The 17,041-nt window shown below is 42.9% G+C and overlaps 4 protein-coding genes across 5 annotated transcripts; 1 reads left to right on the plus strand and 3 right to left on the minus strand.

Moving 5' to 3' along the window:
- The first annotated feature begins 300 nt into the window (after positions 1-300).
- On the plus strand, positions 301-4,944 carry bend3 (BEN domain containing 3). 2 transcript variants are annotated; one of them, XM_085766807.1, is made up of 4 exons: positions 301-447; positions 1,503-1,557; positions 1,905-2,083; positions 2,187-4,944. In XM_085766807.1, the coding sequence occupies exons 2-4, from the start codon at positions 1,506-1,508 to the stop codon at positions 4,416-4,418; spliced, it is 2,463 nt and encodes an 820-aa protein (XP_085622933.1). In that variant the 5' UTR covers positions 301-447; positions 1,503-1,505; the 3' UTR covers positions 4,419-4,944. The 2 variants fall into 2 exon arrangements, with proteins under 2 accessions (XP_085622933.1, XP_085622934.1); XM_085766808.1 differs by lacking the exon at positions 301-447 and adding an exon at positions 484-654.
- A 292-nt stretch (positions 4,945-5,236) lies between these two features.
- mtres1 (mitochondrial transcription rescue factor 1) lies at positions 5,237-7,442 on the minus strand. The gene is made up of 4 exons (XM_085766809.1): positions 7,356-7,442; positions 6,035-6,488; positions 5,840-5,912; positions 5,237-5,744 (listed from the first exon to the last, which is right to left on the minus strand). The coding sequence occupies exons 2-4, from the start codon at positions 6,466-6,468 to the stop codon at positions 5,565-5,567; spliced, it is 687 nt and encodes a 228-aa protein (XP_085622935.1). The 5' UTR covers positions 6,469-6,488; positions 7,356-7,442; the 3' UTR covers positions 5,237-5,564.
- A 3,074-nt stretch (positions 7,443-10,516) lies between these two features.
- On the minus strand, positions 10,517-13,195 carry tmem151bb (transmembrane protein 151Bb). The gene is made up of 2 exons (XM_085767862.1): positions 13,045-13,195; positions 10,517-12,142 (listed from the first exon to the last, which is right to left on the minus strand). Exons 1-2 carry the CDS (start codon positions 13,120-13,122, stop codon positions 10,733-10,735), a joined length of 1,488 nt encoding a protein of 495 aa, XP_085623988.1. The 5' UTR covers positions 13,123-13,195; the 3' UTR covers positions 10,517-10,732.
- A 2,175-nt stretch (positions 13,196-15,370) lies between these two features.
- Positions 15,371-16,395, minus strand: grxcr1b (glutaredoxin and cysteine rich domain containing 1 b). The gene is made up of 2 exons (XM_085767938.1): positions 15,691-16,395; positions 15,371-15,515 (listed from the first exon to the last, which is right to left on the minus strand). The coding sequence occupies exons 1-2, from the start codon at positions 16,114-16,116 to the stop codon at positions 15,471-15,473; spliced, it is 471 nt and encodes a 156-aa protein (XP_085624064.1). The 5' UTR covers positions 16,117-16,395; the 3' UTR covers positions 15,371-15,470.
- Positions 16,396-17,041: the final 646 nt, after the last annotated feature.

Consider the following 17,041-nt stretch of genomic DNA (forward strand, 5'->3'; position numbering starts at 1 on the left):
GTAGGGCAACATTAAAAGGAAGATAACGTCAAAAATAAAGTTTATTGTGTTTATTTGTTTTAAAGTGTTAGATAAGCAACACAGTTTCAATACAAGAGGCCTCCCATGGTGATAGCTGGGGTTAAACGTTTTTTATGAGGGTGGTGCAGTTGTTTGTTTTAACAAGCAATACAACAGTAATGTTGAGTGGTTCAGGCGACAGTGTAACGGTAGACTACTTGCAGTTTGGTGTAATTTTCCTCCCCTCCCCTCCCCTCGCCACAGCTGTGCGGAAGTGACACAGCAGGCGCGCGCCGTGTCACGTCACGCGAGAAAAGCACAGAAGCCGAGCGAGAAAAAAAACATCAACAAGAACAACAGTTTCCCTGCAAATGAAGCTGAGTGACAGGCCGCGGACATGACCAGCCCTTTGTTTACAGTCCGGAAGGACCGCGTGGACTCGTAAAGGTGAGCTCAAACCGCCCGTCACGCGCGTTTACCGTTAATTTACCAAGAGTCAGAGCAGGAGGGATGAGGAGGGGGGAGGAGGAGGAGGGGGGGCTCGTCCACGCAAACATTGCCGCGTCATTAAAATTCACAAACAAAATGTTGCACATTTAGATAAAACCGCCGTGTTGCCGAGAGCCGTTATGAGCCCAACTGTTGTCGAGACAGGTAAGTTAGTGACGGGGCTTTGTCGAGAGTTGGAGGCGCGCGGCTGCTGCTTAGTCTTGTGTTTTGGTTCAAGGGTTCATGGGCGGAAGAATGAGGAAGTAGCCGGGTAGTGAAGCAGGAGCAGAGCGAGGAGGCGACTCGGTGTCCGGTGTGCACACACAGCGGAGTCTCCGCCGGGACCGTGTAGTTACACTTTCACTGTGTGAGAGAAATCATTTTATGTCCGTTTAACCCGCTCGAGCCTCTTCTGCACAGCTGGTCACGTGCTGATTGTCATCGCTGCAGCGCGCGCACTCACTACGTGTTTTTATACATGAACTAAAAATGTGTGATGTGATGTGTGTTTTTAAGTTTGTCTTCAATACAATGAGCGTTAAACTTGTAGTTAACCAACTTCACTGTTTTCCTTTCTTGGCAGAATTTGATCAGGTTCTTTAAATGTCTGTCAAGTGTTGCAAATAAACATTTAGATTGTTGACTAATGCACCACTGTTTTCTCCACAATCTGATCAGATGGTTAGTACATAAATGTCAGTAAAATGTAGACAATTAATTGGGAATGTCATGTTCTGTTGGATGAGCTGTCCAAACCTGAAATATATTTAATTGTGAAATGCTACTAAGACAACAAACACAGTTGCTGGAACAGGTTGAATTTAACCATCTCATGTTAAAATCACTTAAGGATAACTTGATTATCAATATTGTTACTTCTAGGTCAATTGACTAATTAATCCACATTTATAGGAGGTTTATTAATGTATGTTATATACAGTATGTTAACTTATTAATCATGTTTATTACACATAGTTTTTCAGTAACGTTATGTTTTTTATTTATTTTTCTAGGCTATGAGTTTCTCTGAGCATGGGGAAGTTTCAGATGAAGCGATGCTTGAGAAAGGCAAGTTCTGCAAACTTTATCTATGCATCTGCAACAGCAGGAAAGACACAGGAGTTTGTGTAATAATTAAAGAATAAACAAACTGTTGTATAGTAAAGCCACACCAATTTCTTCTGATATATAGTTTCTAGAAATCTAACATTTAATACTCATGTTAAAGTTTAAATACCATAGCTAAATATAGGTTCATATTAAGACATCAGAATGTACAAGAGGTTTGTTGAATTTTCCATAATATAGGTGGATCATCTGCATTGCTCAATATCAACGCTGAGGTGGAAAAGAAAAATCACATGAAGAATTTAAATAGTCTAACAAAGCAAATGTGAATCTCTCGCTCTCTGCAGAATGCAAGCATGTCCAGGATGTCAAGGAGGAGACAGAGGACTATGCTATTTCCAAGCAACCAGAAGCACCAGGGGGAGGATCTCATGGGGATACAGAGGCTGGTAAACGGGCATCTGCAGAGATGGGCTCTGATACAGACCAGTCCACCAGCAGCAAGAGAGCCAGACTTTCCAGCGAGGTAGGCTAACTAACCATCTGCATATCTGAATGTTACTTAGCTTAAGGTGTCTCAGTATGTATACGTATATATACGTGGTTTGAATATCATTTCCTCTGTTTAGATGAGCAGGCACTCGACGGATGAGAGCAGCGAACATGAGCCTCTTTGCCTCACCACAACTGGAGAGAAGAGGGATTGTGTCCAGGAGAAATCCAGAGTTTCCTACAGAAAGCCTCTCTTCAGCATCTCCCACAGGATCTCGGAGAAGAGGAACACACCAAGTCTGGAGCTGCAAGCCAGTCACAGTGCCGGGAATCAGCTCAGCTTCAGCAGCATCCTCTCATCCAAGCCTCAAAGCCCAGAGGAAAATGGCCAATTTGAAACCCTCCCCACCACAGACAGTTTAGGTCAAGCTTCAACAACAAACTCTAGCCTCTATCCACTCATAGAAAAAATGTTTTTCATTCTCAATACCCTTAATTCAAGCATGACTCAACTGCATAGCAAAGTGGATTTGTTAACTCTTGAAGTCATGCGGATAAAAAAGCAGATCAAACCAGCTGACATGGTGACGGAGTTCCAGCCTCCTCCTGAATATCTCCTAACGAGTGATGAACTGAATCAGCTGATGGAACAGACGACCAGCGCCGGGGAGCTTGGGTGTCGGCTGCTGGTGCATCTCTTTCCAGAGCTGTTCAAAGTCAGGGAGTGCTCTCATGAATGCATGGCAAGCAAGAGAACACTGGAGTCACTGCATCTGCAGCTGATCCGTAATTACGTTGAGGTATGCTACCCCTCGGTTAAGAACAACAGCGTCTGGCAGGAAGAATGCCTCCTTCAGATAAATGACTTCTTTAATCGCTTCTGGGCACAGAGGGACATGGAAAGCGCACGGCTGCTCAGGAAGCAGACAATCACAAGTGCTGGGATAAAAGCAGAGCACCCTCAAACCTACCGTTTTATTAATGAGCAGGGTCAGGAGGAGCACATCGCTCTAGATAACCAGCAAAGCAGCCTGGCTGCATCAGACCTTGCTTTCAGTGCACAAGCCACAGAGGAGCTGGATGAGTTCTCCTCCCCTGAGGACTTGATTATTTTTCTTATGCACCGACTTTTCCCTGAGGTGTTTGAAGAGGGAAAGATGCCCGAAGGCTCTGGCAGTTTTGGTAGTATCGGGCAACTAATTCTGGACTCTGACAAGATGGAAATAATAAGAAAGTATATGGAAGCAAATTTTCCTGATGTGCCTGAGGACAGCTGGCTCCAGGTCTGCATCCAGCACATGGAGGATGCCCTCGAGGGTCCTCACAGTAACGGCAATGGAAGTGAACCAGACAATATAAATGACGAGGGCTATGACCTGGCTAGTCTTCCTGAGGATGTCTCTATAATTAAGGTCCCAGAGGCGGGTGATTACGAAAGACCCAGTCGCAAATCCAAAAAGTCACTGCTTACACCTGTGGATTTTGACAATTTGGAGATTCCTTTACCAGACTTTACTGTCCCCCAGGAGTACCTGCTCTCCAGGGAGCAGCTGAAGAACAACTATGAATGTAGCTTGTCCATTGGGAATTTTGCCTCTCGGCTGCTAGTGCTAATGTTCCCCGAGCTGTTCACTCACGAGAACATAAGGAAGCAGTACAACTGCAGCGGTTCTCTTGGAAAAAAGCAGCTTGACCCTGTCCGTGTGAACCTGATCCGTCATTACGTTCAGTTAGTTTACCCGCGGGCCAGGAACGATAGAGTATGGATGTTAGAATTTGTGGGAAAACTTGATGAGAGATGTAGGAGACGTGACACGGAGCAGAGGAGATCCTACCTGCAGCAACGTAAGGTGTATGGTCAAGACTCGGAGCAGGACTTTCTTAGCCAGCTGAACCAGTTTAACCCCGATAATATTAGAGAGGATCCAGATATTCCCTCTTTACCTCCGGAGAAAAGCAGCAAGGACTTTTGCAAAATCCCCCTGGACGAACTGACTGTTTCCAAACCCGACTTCCCTGTGCCCTCTGTCTACCTGCTCTCAGACACCGAGGTGCGGGAAATCGTCCAGCAGAGTCTCTCTGTTGGGAACTTTGCCGCTCGCCTCCTCGTGCGCCTCTTCCCCGAGCTCTTCACCCAGGAGAACCTGCGGCTGCAGTACAACCATTCAGGGGCCTGCAACAAGAAGCAGCTCGACCCTGTGCGCCTCAGATTGATCCGTCACTATGTTGAAGCAGTGTATCCTGTGGATAAGATGGAGGAGGTGTGGCACTATGAATGTGTGCCAAGCATTGACGAACGCTGCCGGCGCCCTAATCGCAAGAAGTGTGACATTCTTAAGAAGGCCAAGAGGTCAAGCATTGTGTCCTAGTTAGAATACTTTGCAGTAAGGCAACACTTTTTGTCATGAAAATAATTGCACAGTATATAAGCTGAAGCGCATTGTTGAACTTTTACAAAACTGTCCTATGTAGGATGAAGCCAAGCTGTTTTGAGTTTCTTCAGTACTATTCTTAGTCATATTTTACCTTTGGACTACAGCAGTAGATGTTGTAGTAAATGTAGTCTTATTGTTGGATAAAGAGTTAAAACTGCTTCTATTTATAAGCCAAAACTGTCATAGCTTATCTAACATACTTTGTTGATAAATGTTGTAGCCTTAAAAACAATAACAATGATAGTAGCTAATAGCATAGATCACACATTTGCTCTATGGATAGAAAGGATTCACAACGATGTGATATTTCCATTGCAGTTACTGATGTAGCATTGTGCCACCACTGTTTTAATAATAATGTGCTTATGTTAAGCCTTCTTATAGAAGTTTATATTATACAATTTAACATGACAATGGATCATGATAACCTCTTTCTAATAAAAACATAGATAAAAGATGACATGATTGGACTGTTTTACATAATGGCACTTAACTGTTCCTGTTGAGGTTTCTAGTTGGGAGCTGGTAAATAATATTAAGAGAAAAAAATGTAAAACATTTATTCAGCCTGTGCATACATTTCTTAACCACACACCCAAGGAGAAAGAGGCATCATTTTCTTCATCGAAGCACATAATTACCTAAATTTCTCAGCTTTGATACCAAATCGCATCAATAACCCAGTTAATATTTATCATGAATATTGATTCTACTTAACCATTTTCTGTTGTTGTCCAATAAAAATTATTCACAAGGGTTTACAGGAAAAATGAGGCAAAGTACAACTTACCCAGTCAGATGAAAACTGAACTTGCCAGGTCATGAAGACATGATTTTCAAATTTTTAAACAAAACAGTGCATGTTTATTGGGGCAGTCACACAGTGTCGTGGGGAAAGGTACACATTCAAAATCTTTCTCCCAACCGACTATAGCGTGAACAACCACTGGGAGCGCTTTACATTTACATTGTACATTTTGTATGACTCCACATGCAACATGTTGAAGACCATTCAAATTGCCAGTCATCTGACAGCCTTTCTCCCGTATTTTATCTAAGTCACTCGTGTCTCATTCAAGTTCATGGCTGAAAGGCTTCATCTTTGGAGAGCTGTAAATGTTTCCAGCGCCTGATGGCAACTTTGTACTTTTCTGTACCACTGGTTTCACCAAATACCCTCCTGATGGTGACCCTCATAAGAGTAACGGTGTTGTCTTGGTTCTCCGAGAGTACCAGGTCCAAGGTGTCCCCCACTTTCACCTGATTACAGAAGAAAATATGACTTGTGTTAACTCAATTAAAGGCCCAGCAGGGCTCATGATGTAAATGTGAGAAATAAGTAATTCATCACTCACCGTTTTGCTTTTCTTTATGAGTTTTCTCCCATTTAGCCTGAGCTTATTGTCATAGAAGGCATCTTCAATTTTACTGTTGCAAGACAAAGACACACTCAACTCAGTTACTAAGGTTTTGCTATTTACATTTGATAATGGTTTGACCACTATGAATGCCCAACAACCATATAAAATAGATCTGTAGTGCCGACTCACTTGCGTGAAATGTCCAGGCCGGCCTTCATGATCAGATCATATCGGAAAGACTGCACGTATTTTTCTATATCTTTATAGTCCTTTGGTTGATTTGGGTCCTCGTCCCCCTCAACTTCATAATCGCTGTCCTCTGGGTCTTTCTCGTCCTCATCTTCCTCCTCTGTCTGCTGTGCTGTCCTAGCAGTGCCTTTCTTTTTGCTGCTTTTAAACCTCAGATGATGAACAGACCAACTCCTGACAGGGTCTCTGCCGTGGAGAACCAGCCTGTGGCAGCCCGATGCGGGGAACGCCGAGCAGCCCCACAGCTGGCGTGTGTGGATAGACCTGGGACACCACTCAGTCTGCATCAGTCCGTATCCAGCAGCCAGCAGGTGGCGGGAGTTCAGCCTCCCCAGCTGCCTCATGGCAAGTGCCTGCACCACCAAGTTCTGCATGTTGGTGCTCCACCCAGACACTGGAACAACATGTTCAGGGACATCAGGACACATTACTGAACTCCTAGTGGTTCATTTGTATGCATGCAGTACAGTATCAAGAATCAAGGCTTCAGACTAAAAGTGACAGAGCTGTTTTCATTAGGAGACTGTTTCATATTAAGTGTTAAAAATATTTGTCAGCCGTCCCTTACCAAGACTAAGAATGAACTGTGAATCTCAGTGATTTGCTTTAATTTGATACATTTTCTATTTTGTTGTTGTTAAATTGTTACTGTAAAACTAGTAAATCGAGATTATTTGGAGTTTGACGCCTGCAGTAACATAATCGACCAAAACCCCCTTCAAAGTAAAAGCCTCCATGTATTTCTAGGTTATGATGCTCACAAAGTTTACATTAGAGATTTTCTCACAAATGACGCTACAAACAGCCAAGCAAAAAAAAAAAAGGAAAAACGAGAAAAGAGAAAAGAGACAAATCCTGATTTCAGAAGTGATGTTTTCTCCTTTGTGTTTGACAACAACAACAACAACAACAACAATCATGGACGACAGTGTTGTTTCAGTTTGTCGCTTGCTCTGACCCGTCTTCATCTTGTTATCTGCCGGTTGTGTTTTTTGTGTGGTCGTAATTCAACATTGTGAACATTGTGAGTGACTGAGCTTGACAGTTTTAGGCTTTAACAGCATCAGACTCAGACTGAACTCAGGGCGGATGCAGCTTCAGTAGCTAACTACATTACTTCTGTGAGCTCGTGCACTCGCTCGTGCTACCCATCGCGAGCGTGTAAACCACAGCGCTGCTACACAGATGTGCATTAAGCTGATAGCTGAATGTAGCTACAGCTGTTAAGATAAAACTGTTATTTGACAGACAGTCCACTCACCTAAGGGATAACCTTCTGTAGCTTGTTCCTGTACTTGGTCGGTCGCCTCTTCTCGCTGGTGTGTTGTGTGCTTTAATGTAAAGGTGCTGCCACCTGCTGCACCGGAGGAGACTTATATTTACACACTGGCTCAGCAGACCAAAAAACTACAGAAACAGGCTATTGTAGGTTTTTTTTTTTTTAATGCAAAACAGTCAAAATATAATGTGCTGACAGGACCCAGTGTCATATTTACACTGCACACACTTAAAAGATAATTTAAGAGTGAGCCAAGTCAACTAACATTTTCCCTTCATTTACTTTAATTCAAAATAATAGCCTATGGGCAATCATGCTTTTTGGCTGAATGTGTGCATAATGTTTGTTTGTTTGATGGTTTTTGAAAGAATGTGCTACTGTTTAAAATATTGCGTATTCTCAGATATATCAGTAGGCTATATTAATTTAAGCCATCCAAGAGCAAATGTGTAATGAATATGCTCAGTATGTAAGCTCTGATTATAACAGGTGAAGTAAATATTCTCTGCCTTACTTTTACACACTGTATTTAGACACTTAGACGCATTTTCCACTGTAGACATTGTTGCTATCATAGGAAAAGCATACCGTAGGTGCTATTATTTACATTAACAACGGCTTTTCTGTTTCACAGTATGGTGAGACAGTGTGATCGTGAACCAGTGTGCACAACATAAGAGTGAAGCAACAGCAAAATGGAGTTCAGAGGTGATTCATTTAATTGTTTACACTTCTACTTTCTCTACTTTCACCTGTTAAAATGTCAGTGAAAAAGGCCTTGGCAGCAGTTCGTCCAGTAGACCCCTTCCCTTCCAGATTTTCACAGTGTGAGGATACAAGTGAGCATCATGTTTAAATATACATGGGGTTTTGCCCCAGACATTTATTGCAACTTTTATTTATCCAGCATAAGATAAATTTGAATACATAAAGTTCATAAAGTGATTTATACAGCCCATTTGATTATTATGACAACAACAACATTTTTTAAACATTTTACTAGAAGCTTTAAGTAGTTCTGTATTGTTTTATTTCTGAGTAGTTCTGTAACTGTCAATATATCAGCTTGAATACTTTATTACTTATTAAGAGAATTTACATCAACATTCAGCTTCACTACAATTCATAATGTCTATAGTGTCACTTCAAGTGCATAATACTGGTGTTACTACATTATCGAAAAACAATATAAGAACAGGGTGTCATTTGCAAGGATGCATACAATATGTTCCTGTTGGATGTTATTAGAAAAACCATCAGTATTATTATAAAGTTTGTATGACGTCCACATGTAAACATAAGTGCATTTACATCCTTGCATATTCTGCCTGTAAACTCTGTTAAAAAAAAAGTCAGGGTTCCTCCAGATTAACTCAAATGTCGACACCCAACATCTCTTCACAAAACACGGTGACATGTTGGAGTGTGCTGTGGTCCTTAGACTTTCACACATACATGGGACAGTGAAACCATCGTTTTACATATTAAAAGTGGCGCATTATTCTTTTTGTACAGACACATAATGGACATACAGGTATACTACAGTATATCATATATATGCTGGTGGTTTACATTCAGGTATGTTTTATGGTTTTAACACATTGTCTTAGCAGAAGGAAATCATGCAAATTTGAGCATGGATTTAATGACCTTTGGATAAATGATAATGTTTTTTTTGTCTGTCTGATTATGATGATAATGATGATGGAAGTGGCTAATATATAAATGTACTGTAGAGTCAGTGTAAACCTGTCTGATTGTGAGATTCATGTAATGTGTGTACCACAGTAGCCGGCAGGTTTTCTTCGTGGCAGTAGGCAGTAGAAAAGTCAAATTTAGGACAAAATGCTAGAACCTCTAATGAACTTTCTCAATCATTTTCATGGATGACGGATTTTCATACTGCATTTTAGCTTGTCAAAGTAAAAGCTCATATGACCAGACAGTTTTAGTGCTCCAACATTTTTCCAGTTTCTGGGTCAGTCAAGACATGTAAATCAAGCGTTATAGCAGAAATCCACCTTAACAACAATAAAAGCTTCTCTGATTCTGTTCAACAACCAACATATACAACATATGGAGGTTCATGGTTAAAAATGTTTCAAAAGCATCAGCTGTAAACATCATGTTAAGGTGTGAGTCCAACAACATCCAAAAGATGTGGATGTGTCTCTCCGGAGCTGCCAAATAGCACCAACAGTCAACAGTCAAACAGGGAGACATCCACTGTACAAGTGCATCAATCAAATCAACTGTCACACGACCACTGTGACCACTTTCCACCAACAAATAAAAACAACAGCTGAAAATAAACCTATAGGCATACCTGTTATCTGCCGTCGTCAAAAGGCATTCTGGGAGATGCAGAAAGTCACTAACTGAAGAACAAATAATGATACATGTTGATTAAAAAAAAAAAGTAGGTACACCAATTACAACACTTCACCACAACATAAGATTTTTCTTTTTTTAGATATCACATATTGGTGTAACAGTGACTGAGCGTATCCAAGAGTTGATATGACGCAGGTTTCCAGTGACTAATGTCTTTTTGTGATGTGCATAAGCGCAACACACGATATTTGACTGATAGTCCTTTTTTGACTTTTCCACTAGAGAAGATTGCATTTATTTTCACAGTTATTGCTGTAATTAGAAACAGATTAAACGTCCTTGTGATAAAAATTCATTCAACCTTATCTGAGCTCCTCTTTCTCTATCATTTCTGATGTGTCGGCTACTATGACTCCACTGAATGAATGAGACGGTTGAACCTGTCCATTTGATCCGTGGCCTCTGAAAAGGTCTTGTGAGGTAACTGCAGCTTCAGTTTCAGTTTCATATGTTCTGCGAGAACATAATGAGATTTTAAAAGGTATGGCAATGATGTACAGTGTAACAGTCTTTGCTTATTTTCATAGGAAGATAGGTGTAGCCGATGGTCGTATCTGGCTCTCTGCGTTGTGTTTCTCACGGTCTGCCCTAGGTGGGGTTCGATCCCACGACCTTCTGCACCGGAGGCGACGATGCTAACCTCTTCACCAAGAGGTTGACAACCGCTTGGCAAGTTGGTTAGCACGTCCTTTATGGGTGAGTGAGTGCACATCTGTTACATAGGCCGATATATCTTTTCCATGTGTGTATCCTAGTAAGTTCACATACCACTGTCGCTGTGTCTCTCTAATCACTGTTATTGCTTTGGTGATTCACACATTCAGGATTCAGGCATTTGTTTCGGACAGTATGGCAACACAGCACTTTATCTCACATTAAGACTTGTTTTCACACAATGTGTCTGGTGTCCAAAGTGTTTTTTTATGCTACAGAATCGCCACTGTGCTTCGTCAGTGACTGCATATTCATAAAGACGTCTCCACACAGGAGCCGTGTCTGTGGAACGACCTGTGGTTGTGGCAGTTCTCGCTGCAGTGGACGATGAGCACCGGGTAGCAGAGTGCGTCCTCGTAGTCCGGGGGTTCCTCGTCGTCTGTGGCGTGACGCTCCGATAGGCAGCGGGTGTTCTCGCTGGGGCTCTCCTGGTCTTCCAAACTGCCGCTCCTCCAGAAACAGCTGCGTTGGGAGCCGTAGCGTCGAGCCAAGGAGAAGCGGCTGCCACTGAAGGGGATGCGGGAGCTGGCACCGGTGCAGATGCTGAGGGCGCTCCGGGAGAAGACCGAGGAGCAGCTGATGGCCCTGTGGCAGCGCTCGCAGTTCTGACGGACCCCGCTGAAGCTGGAGGGGCACTGGGCCAGGTCCATCAGGCCGGCCTCCGAGTAACTGGGCACCAGCTGCTGGTTGGATCGAATGTGCCACTCCAGCTCAGTGCTGTCGATGGTGTTAACACGAGGGATGCGACGCCAGTATGGCCGGTCGTCACATGGGGTCACGGGTATGTAGTCGTGCCCAAAGAGCTTCTCTACGCGGTAGTGGACGTATGCGGTGCGATACTCCGTGAAGACTCTGAGAGGCCAGGAGAAGGTGAGGAAGGAAGCGAACCAGAAGACGTAGTGGGACAGGTACCAGGGGTGGCGGTCTGGGTCTGACAGCACCAGGACATACTCCTTCAGGTCGATGTTTTTCAGGTGCATGCCCTCCCTGGCTTCCATGTAGTCGTCCAGGCCCTCGTTGTCGGTGAAGAACCTTGCTCGTTGTGTAAGGTAGGAATTCTCTGACTCTACGTTGGCGAAACTAAAGCACTTGGTGAAGCGCATCTTTGTGAGAGCGGATTTCTCCAAACCAAGCAGCTGTTTGGAAACATCTTTGACGCCACAGTGACCGTAGTCGAACTCGGCTTCTGCCACGTGGGTGTTGACACGTTCGTGGTACACCTGGGTGCTGGTGTAAGCGTCTCCGTTGCGGTAGCGCGTGACTTGACGAGTCCGGCGAACGTAGTGGTAGCTTATGGCCTTCCACCAGATGCAGGGTTTGGCTTGTTGCATCCTCTGGATCCGCTCGGAGATGCCCTCCACGTCCACTTTGTGCTGCAGCTCGTTCTTCACGTGACAGTGCCAGCACTCCACGAGATAGACCAGATAGAGCATGCCCAGCAGGGCCAAAGGGATGTAGATGTAGCCATCGGAGCAAGGGGTGTCATGGTACATCATGGATTTCCCTTTGAAGGCACTGTCAAAGGTGAGGCGGGTCACCTTGGTGACATGACACCAGACCATGGCTCCCATACAGCCGTACATGAGAACGGACAGGAGCAGGCATTTCCAGAAACTCTCCCGACACAGGGACTTGCTCAGAGATTGCCTCAGGGGTCTTTGCTATTGAATCAAAACAAAACAAAGAAGGGATGAAGATTATTGTCATGTGACTTGTGAATCAGGGTTATAGGGTTAAGGTGAGTTTGAGTTTATTTCGATCAGCAAAAAATAAATAAATAAATAGAACCACAAAAAAACTGTTACACATCCCTCTAAAAGCAGGGCTGCATGGCTGATCGAAAGGGTCAGGGCTGAAGCTACAAGCTTAGATGCCCTAACCTTTACACCATACGGTACATGTAAATACATGTAGTACCTTTACATAAACAAACAAGCATACATGCGATCTACACACATATAGGTACACACACCTACATGTACATACTCAGCAAATAGCAGCAAAATTACTTTTTTTGATCTCATCAGTTAACTTGTTCCACAGCTTCAGGGGTAAGGGGTAGCTAACTTTTCTCTTAAGCTAATGATCCAGATCCCCATCCAAAGTAGACACACTCACAGATGAGACAATTAATTGCAAAGACAGTCGGGAAAACAAGAAAGTTATTCCACATCTGATGCCATAAAGAGCTACTGTATGATGAGTGGCTGTGTGACAGGTGCTGAGCTACAGGCCCACTACAGCACAGACAGGTGGTGCTGGTCGGTTAATTACCAGCACTCACATCTGCTTGCATTTTACTCTAAAATCATCACAACAGGAAACAAGATGGTTTAAATTCCCCCCATAGCAAACTGCAGTCTGCCGAAGGAGGATCTCCAGTTAAACCCCAGACCCCTCACCTCACCTGCAGTGTGCTACAGCCTGCACACACACACACACACACACACACACACACACACATGCACATAGATTCATCACAGCTCTGCGACAGGATCTAACAAACAGGTCACAACAAAGAAAGAAAAAAAGAGGCTTTCTGCTGGTAACAAGTGATGATTACCTCCTCTCTGGTGTCCTCCTCGAAAACCGTGGTGGTGCTGCTTTCACTGGCTGTCGCAGCCGATGCTGGAGGGGACATGGTGCTGGGGCAGCGACTGATAATAATGACAGGGCGTGGAGTAGGAAGAGGAAGAGATTTCACTACCTTTGCTCTGCAGCGTCCTGTCCCCCCACCACCACCACCCACTCCCACCCTCCTCAGCCAAGACGAGCCACTTGTCGGGTGCAGGCTACATTACATCCGCGAGGCAGGGAGACGGAGACGGGAGCATGGTGATCGGTGCAGCCCCAAGATAAGGGGGGGCTTTCCTTTCCGGCGGCTGCAAAACAGAGAGAAACGACGCGTGGGGATGTCTACAGGAGAGCCCGCATCCTGCCCCTCTACGGTTTTAGCTGTCAGTGCCGCAGTAACATGATCGTAGATTATGCTGTATTAGCTGGTCGGCATTTCAAAATGAGCATGCCCTGCCCCTCAGGGACCACGGTGTTTATCAGTGGGAGAGGAGGAGGAGGAGGAGGAGGAGGGGGGGGGGGGGAGCGGTGCAGTGAGCGGGCCACAGGGTCGCTGTCCACGGTGCTGACTGAGGCAGGTGTACACGGTGAGATGCTGTTGCATAAATCTGTCTCTTAAAGGGAAAGTCCACCATAAAACTGAATTTACGGGCAGTGAAGTAAACACATAAGCCTATACTCAAAACAACAACAACAAAAGCACAATTGTTTGAGATCATCACTGGTGACACTTGTTGGAGGAAATCCATTTAGCCTAGGCTACATAACAGTAATTCACCCGGACTGGATCTGGTTGTTCAGCGACTTTCTATAAATACTTTCACATGCAAAGGAATATATGAGTTTATGGTTGTAAATTAATCAATAGTCCTATCACATAACTGTAGTGTCCTGGGAGTTGTTTCAAAACCACAGAAATAAATATAGTTTGGACTTCTTTCCTTTTAAACTTTGCAAACTAAAACTGCCACTGTTAATAATATATTAATCAAAAATGACAAATTATATTAAAACTCATCTTAGGGTGTCTCTAAGTTTGAAATAATTTCACTCTACTCTCAAAAATCTGCTAAAAAACAGTACTTTAGTGTGCATGTGGTATTTTAATGCTTGTGTCCTGTCTGTTTTCCTATTGCATTTTTGCATTTTACTTTAGCTTTTTATGTGTTTTGATTTTAAGTTACCATTTCATTTGACTGAGTGATTGAGAGGCACTTTATGAGTTTGTGTGGGAAAAGTGCTGCAGGTATAAATAAACACAGCTTCAAATCAAATCAATCCAGTCATTCATTAGTTAATCATCTCTGCCCACCTCATATGGCTCTAGTGTCACCACAGTGTAAAAAATCGTCAGAAGTGTTACTTCAATAAAACAGCAGTAGTATCATTGGTTTTTTACATGTTGTATTATTGGATGACCAAGACCCTATAAACTACTTGATCAAATGTAGCATGGTGAACTCACAAAACTTTTCAGTCAACTGAACTTCAGCTGTGAATCATCTTTGAAGTTCAGTTTATGTTTTTTGCTTTTCCAAGAGTTCTGGCCTGAATGGAAGTAGCTATATTAAAACCATAAAAACAGAATTAGCTTACATTTTCAACATGAAGTGTATACTTAAGCTAATACTTAATGATTACTTTGGATGCATGCTTTATAAATAAGCACATAAATATCAGCAGTGACCTTAGTAACCTTACATTATGTTGTACAGTATGTGGACTGTAAGTTGGTCATAAATATAATGAACAAAGCAGCTGTTTCTGGACCAAAGACAGAATCCACTGTAGTGCAGCAATGAAACACATTTCTATCTCAACAAATGAGGCTTCACTATTTATTTATATGTGACATCAGACATAATATGAAGCATACTGCATCTAATATGAACAACATTTAAAATTACTTACAAAAAACATGAACAGTATTTTCTCATAATTCAGCTCTATACCAGCAAGACTCCACCGAATATCAAAATCACATGAAATGCTGTTACAGTGACTCACACTGTCTTGAAAAAACATAGAAAAATCTTTCGAAGAAGAGGGTCAGGCAAACATGCAGTGGTAAGTCGTACAGCACGTATAAAAACATATTAGACATAGCCTATTTTAAAGTTTATAAATGTAACACAATACCAATGTATGAATATGATAAAGGTGTTTAAATGTGCTTCAGTTGCTTTAATTTGTTATCACTGAATCTGTATCAAAGAAGTTGTATGACTGAGCTACAGTTTCTCTGTAAAGCTGAAGTCCTTCAAAAGCCATAAGGGGTTATATGGAAGAAGACACAGAGGAGTTTGTTTTAAAACCAGACACTTGTAATTATTGGATTACTGTAAATGAGGAGACCTAGTGATCAAACAGCAGGACAGTCTTTAGGCTGTTTCAGGGCTGTTTCTTCCTGTCTGTTTACTCCTTCTCCCACGGTCTCCTTCTCTGATGACGGTGGGAACTCTTAAAGGGAAAAATAATAAAGATTGTCGCTATAAGTAATAGTGTCAGCACTTTTGTGATCATTTTCAGTTCAAAGACAGTGCAATACATAATCTAACTGTAGCAGAATAAACTGATGTCCTGTGAACATTGTTTCACAATAAAAGTCCAGAGACACCTGTGCTGAGCTACTTACAGAGTACATGTTGGAGAGGTTGTTGAAAAGCACTTGGCCTGCGCTCACTTTGTTCCTCACTCCTCGTATTGTCCCGTTCTTGCTGCAGATATTGACGCGTTTGTTGCTGAACAGCATCTCTCTCTTGGCACTGGCGTACAAAAGCAGGTCATCAGGTTCGCAGCCGTTCTCGTCCACAGCAGCAGTCCCCTGCAGCAGCAGACCGTTCAGGTGGCTGTTGGCCTCGCTGGCGGGCAGCGGGGTGGTCTGCTCTGCCTCCGGGCTGCTGGTCCCATCAGAGTCCAGAGAGTCGGCCACGGAGCCGCACCAGGCCGCTTCATCCTTGAACACCTCTGCCAGGACCCGGCCGCTGTTGGCAGATGCTACTCTGAACCGGACTGTCTTCACAGCCTTCTCTTTCTCCTGTTTCACCTTTGGCCCCTCCATTAAAACACAAGTGCCTCACATGCTTCACATCCCATTCAGAAAAGCCAGCCACTCTTGTTCTCGTTCAGCCTGAGTCATAGTGAAGTAGTGCAATTATCAAACAACCATATCCTCATTGACTTGTCAAAAGGAGCTGAAAATACCCCGAGTGCAAAAACTAGACACCCAAATGCTTAACAATAGATGAGCGCCTGCCATGGTAACAGCTAAAACAGGCAAACAGTAAATTGATATTACCATGTTCAATAATTGATCAAGGATAGTTTTCAAACAGCAGATAGACTCAGACTTAGTGCCCAGACTTAGGAGATACACTGTACACTCCCGATATGGTCTGCTGAGCTCGTTTGACTATTCACCCACAAAGCACCTTACAGTACCCTGACCTGACCCCGCAGTGATCCTGAGAGCATTAATTCAGCATCTGTTTAACATGCTTCTTACAGATCAGAAGATTAAAGTAGCCTAAGAAATACAGAAAAAAAGGCTTTATTTTGTCACTCTTATTTTGGAAATGTTTCCCATGTAATTTTGACAAATCCATTGAGGTTTATTGTGTCATTTATTGTTTATTCTACAACAAAAATGTTTCACTGCTTTTGCTCAGCATCAACACTCAATTTCAGATTGAATTTACTTTGTTTAAACCCCAAAACAATTGGATGTCTACCTTTAAGGTGAAACATCCTGAACTATTCTGAATTTTGATAATGCATCCTTTTGTCTTATTTGTTTATTACAATGGAATATAAAGATTAAGTAAATATTAAGGTTATTCATCTTTGTTTATCTTTGCTTTCTGGGATTATAACTGCAACACCAAAGTTCATGTTTTTGTAATAAATGACATATTCATAAAATGTATAGTGTTCTGGGACAAAAGCAAAATGCAGTCAACCCTGCAAATGAATTCTTGAACCATGAA

This window comes from Trachurus japonicus, chromosome 22 (genome assembly GCF_045865225.1).
Source record: "Trachurus japonicus isolate A0001 chromosome 22, Traja_1.0".
NCBI lineage: Eukaryota > Metazoa > Chordata > Actinopteri > Carangiformes > Carangidae > Trachurus > Trachurus japonicus.